The sequence below is a fragment of the Cyprinodon variegatus genome, unplaced genomic scaffold, assembly GCF_000732505.1.
Source record: "Cyprinodon variegatus isolate N-32 unplaced genomic scaffold, C_variegatus-1.0 Scaffold4131, whole genome shotgun sequence".
Lineage (NCBI taxonomy): Eukaryota > Metazoa > Chordata > Actinopteri > Cyprinodontiformes > Cyprinodontidae > Cyprinodon > Cyprinodon variegatus.
The window spans coordinates 1-4,885 of NW_015154584.1; the positions used below are offsets into that span (position 1 = coordinate 1).

At 38.5% G+C, this 4,885-nt stretch overlaps 1 protein-coding gene across 1 annotated transcript; it reads right to left on the reverse strand.

Annotated features, from left to right (window-relative positions):
• Window positions 1-469: 469 nt before the first annotated feature.
• Window positions 470-3,534, reverse strand: LOC107081317 (utrophin-like; the record flags this gene model as incomplete). The annotated part of the gene is made up of 4 exons (XM_015369517.1): window positions 470-753; window positions 1,704-1,819; window positions 2,374-2,546; window positions 3,442-3,534. Coding segments are annotated over 4 exons (627 nt in total), but the record flags the coding sequence as incomplete, so codon positions are not given.
• Between the last annotated feature and the right edge of the window lie 1,351 nt (window positions 3,535-4,885).

Consider the following 4,885-nt stretch of genomic DNA (forward strand, 5'->3'; position numbering starts at 1 on the left):
AGAACCATTTGAAGTATTTGTCTTCTCCAGTAAAGGCTGTAGTTGTTTGCTTAACAGACATGTAGCTCACAGCTCAGAAATTGTAGTTCTATAAAAGCTTTACCTTAATACAAGTGAGCAGTAGCACTCCTTAAGTTTCCTTTCCATTACCCTTTTCCTCTTAAATTAGATTTTTTTTTTTTTATGGGTGGAAAAGTATAGTGGCCTTCTTTCAGGCTGCTGGCAAACTGCTTGGAAAGAAGGGTGGTGTTATGTTACTTTATGGCTCACAGCATCACAGTAAAAATGTTTTACTGTAAACTAAAGGAAATATCATGACAGAATAGCAAATAACCTTTTAAATCCTCAGTATACCTTGATGCTTATAAAAACCTAATGCATACTCAGAACATTTACCTTGCAAACATAGATTGAATATCAAAGTTAACAACTGAAACATAACTGGGATGTTACTGATGCTGACAAAATAGTAAAACAAAGTATAGAGGGATGCAATTACTGCAGGTTATTAATAGAACTTTGTTGGATTAGAACCCAGATTAAAACATACGGCTGGAAAAACTGAGATAAAACATTTATACTTTACCTGCATACTGACTCCTGGACTCGACCCTTCAGCTCCTACTTTGTATTTGCGAGGCAGTGTCTCTACCTCTCTGATAGCCTCCATGCTCACATCCTTGGGTAGCACGGCGAACAGCGAAGTAACGTACATGATTATGGACTTCTTATCTGGTAACTGCACCGCCACATCTGAGGTGTAAAGGATAGCGAGTCGGAAGAAAGCACACAGATGGAGAAGCAGAGAGATCAAGATACGGTACGGGAGGCAGGAGGTAAGAAAGAGGGGATAAAAAGGGGAAAATTGCATGAAAGGAACCAAAGCATGAGTGGACAGGGACAGCAGGTAAAGGTAACAAGAGAAGATTAAATGAAAAGGAAGGTGAGAGTGAGATAAAAAGCAGGTTGAAACAAGTTAAACCACTTAAAAAAAGACTTTGATATGGGTCAGCTGGAAAACAGCTCAGGATATCTATACGAAAATGAGATGAGAGATGATCTGAGACAACTTCAATGAAATTAATCCACTGTTAATTCAGTAGCTGGCAAGACTTAAAAGTAGAATTTATTATAACAGACTATGCTCTTATAGGAAATACTTGAGATCAACAGCGCATGGAAGTCTTAACTCTACAGAGCTTGCAAAAGTATTCGTATTTTCCATGATAGATAAAAATATTTAACTGTGAAGTTTCAATTCTAAACTACTAAAGAAAACCACCCCACAGCATAATGCTGCCACCGTTGTGTTCCAGTGTGGCTGGTATGATTAGTTCAATATATACAAAGTTAAGTTTTTCAACATGTAGCTTTTTCCATCTAACTTTCAAGATACAATGTTGATCTTGTTTGTCATCATTGGTTTTCTTTTGCCTTTATTCCAACCGTGGAGGCCTTCATAAGATAACTTCAGATAAAAGAGATTAAGATTACCTACAGATTGACTCCCTTTATCAATCTGTTGACTTTGCAGTAATCTGCATGACCCATTTCTATAAATCCTTTTTGCTTTAATTGCACAAACACTACTACTACTCTACCTTAAGTTAAAATCCCAATAAAAGGCCTATTCTTTGGTTACCAGGCACCTGCAATGGGACACTATTTAGCTACTACTGTAGAAAATGTATAGAAAGCGTTACCTTCAGGGTCCAGGAGTCTCTCTATAGCTAGCTGGTTTTTGGCAAAGGTGAAAGCATGGTCGAGTCTCTCCACAGGGCTCATTTTGACCACCTGATCCCAGCTAAACGCACCTGGCCTTCAGAGATAGAGAGACGGAAATACAGTTAAAGAGGGAGAGAAAGCCATAAACACAGACTCTGAAAATGGGTTTAATCATAAATATTTCAACACTTTACAAACGGTATAAAAATAATGATTTTCTGGGCAGTGGTTGAATGTGAGGGGGCGAGGGTGTGGAATGCGTGTTCAGTGATCCAACTAAAGCCTAGGCCCAGTTCTAAACCAACACTGGAGGTTCTCACAGCTCACAGGCCAGAGCGTGTCACCATTACTAAGGACAAGGGATTACATAAAGGGGGAAAATACCCCCAACCCCCCCTTCTGTCTTTCACATGCAACAGCTAACACAGCGTAAGTAAACAGTGACACAGCAGAGCCTAAACAGAACAAGCCATGCAGTACACACACACACACACACACACACACACAAACCCACTACAGATGCTGACCTGTCACCCTACATCCCCTCAGCCTCTCAGTAAAAAAAAAAGGCTGCAAACCATCTGTTGAATTCATTTCTAATGTCGGTGCACATGACATCAATATCATGCTAATTCCAGGAGGGCTCACCTGAAATGGTGGAGGATTGCGTTCAGGGCCAATCCGTCAGACCAGCTGGTGGTGAAATTCAGCACGTTGACTTCCGGGTACGAGCGTGTGCATTGCCGTACCCAACTCAGCAGGATCTTCTCGCTGTTAGTCTGCTGCAGGTTGGACATGATGTCCTTCATGATGTCTTTCACCTGCAAAAAGAAATAATGAACTTATGAATAATAACTCTATAGTGCTGGAAACAAGGTTCTCAGAATGGTTCCCTGGATTTTTGTCCGATACTGTTACAAACTGGTATTGTAGAGCCAGATGTGGCTAGCTTGATTCCACTCGTTTTAGCTCATTTCTCTCCACCATCTTCTTTGTGACAAATTTATTCTCAAAATTTAATTTCCTTGATCATATTTTCAAATTGGTTTAATATGATTACTTCACATTTTTTTGATATCTCCAGCAGCAAAATCATGATACAACAATAAGGCTGCTACCGCTGTGCGTCACCGTTGTGATTTTATTCACAGATTTATAAACTTTTCTCTTAATCATACTTTTTGTCTCCAATTATAACCGCCCCCCAATTTTGAGGTGCAAAACTACACATCTTTAAATAATTTAAACCTCAAACTATCTAAAGGTACAGTAATATTTTCATGTCCTACTGACCAAAACTGTAAAAATGTTTCGTCTCATTTAATTTCAGATACTAAAAAAATATATTTTAAGTATCTAAGTACTTGGTTGACACTTTTTAGTCTTTCCAAAGCGTCCGTCTTAAGTATTATAAACATAATTGAACAAGAATAAGATGCACAATAACAAACCTTCATTCAAATCAATTAGACAATAATAAAGCGATAGAAAACCGCATCGGACAGGAAGCAGCTGTTCTTATTTTCAGCAAATGAAACTGACAAAGCAGTGGATGATTAGCATGTTAACATGGATGAACGCATGTATGCGCTTTAATTTCAGAGTTTCCATCATCGTTTTCTCTGATCCCTCTGGAACATCAGAGGACAGTGAGTTATTTAAGCAAACACTAATGAGACTCTGTGTACATTTGCAGCCTTTGTGGAAAGTTCTCACCTGCCAGTGAAGAATAATGCTCCAGATGAGACCTAATGTCAGTTTGTGGTTTCCATCAACAATGTCGGTCCCTCCAATGTTTACCAGATCAACCTGTGAAAAGAAAGAAGATGCTAAACCTTTGTTAGACAGTGACACTAACATTAAATTATTTATAACTTAGCTTTTCGTGTTAGCATGTCAACTGCAGCTAGATAAATGAGTTTTCTCCAAAACATGAAGAGTGCACGGTCTGTCACAGCTCAGTACATCTAACTGCTGTGTTCTCATCTCAGGGATTATATTGGTTCAGTTATATTAAACCATCACAACTACCAAAGTGGGATGAAGCCAAGAGAATTAAGTTTATATGTAAATATGTCTGGGCTCCGAAACCATAGAGTGGAGCAGAACCCCAATTATTCACGGTTATTTCTATACAGGCAGAGCTCTCTTGACCCAAATGCTGACTTCATTAGAGTAAACTGGGAATTTTTTACCCACCTCCAAATGCAGCGCTGAACATATTCAGCTTTATTCACAATCTTAAACCAGAGATTTAACATAATAACAAAAATCTACTTTAATTTCAGTACATTTATTGACAAAGTTAGAGCATGCAGAGGGAATTATATTGCGCTAGTTTTTCTATATGATTTAAATCTATGTAGGGAGAGTGCCCAAGTAGACTACTCAACCCATATTTTGTACCATATACTCAATTAAAATTATTCAGCTTTAGCATAACATCAGACTACCGGTATAATAAAAGTTAAAGGGAAACTCACCCCAAAATTTCTTTTATTGCTAGTAAACAATACGTAAACGTCACGTATGTCTTACAATTCTATCTACATATCCCAGACATTATCTTTCGAGACGTGATCTTCCTAATATTTAACAAGCATACCACCACTGATATTGAAACAGTATTGGTGCTAGAAAGATTCTGTGACATCATCCAGAAAAGCTGATGCGAGCAGCTTTTACGGCAGTACGATATTAAAGTGCATCAGTATTGTACAAGCCTCGCAATCTCTGCCATCTATCGATTTTCATCTTACCAGACCCCACCTAGCCCTCATCTCCTGGTCCACCGAGCACCATCTATGCATTTTGCATTTTTCAAACATTACATGTGTCAGGATGTAAGGCTGTGGAGCAGGGCAAGTTATCAACTGTCACAAAAATATTACATCTTACATCTTCTTTGTTTTTTTAACCAAACAGCCTAGATGCCCTTAACCATTCAAGGCATGCATGTATCAGCTGATGCCAGTACAAGAAAAACTACTATAATTGGCCAGCTGATGTATCCGTCCATCTCTTGTACTTTCTGTCAAACAATTTTAACACCCCTTGGAAACTGCCCCACTGATAATGTCATTAAAAACAAACATCTCTTGAATATAACACACTGCCCCCTTAAATCTGTATCTATATAGGACTGGATGGATTTTTCTCA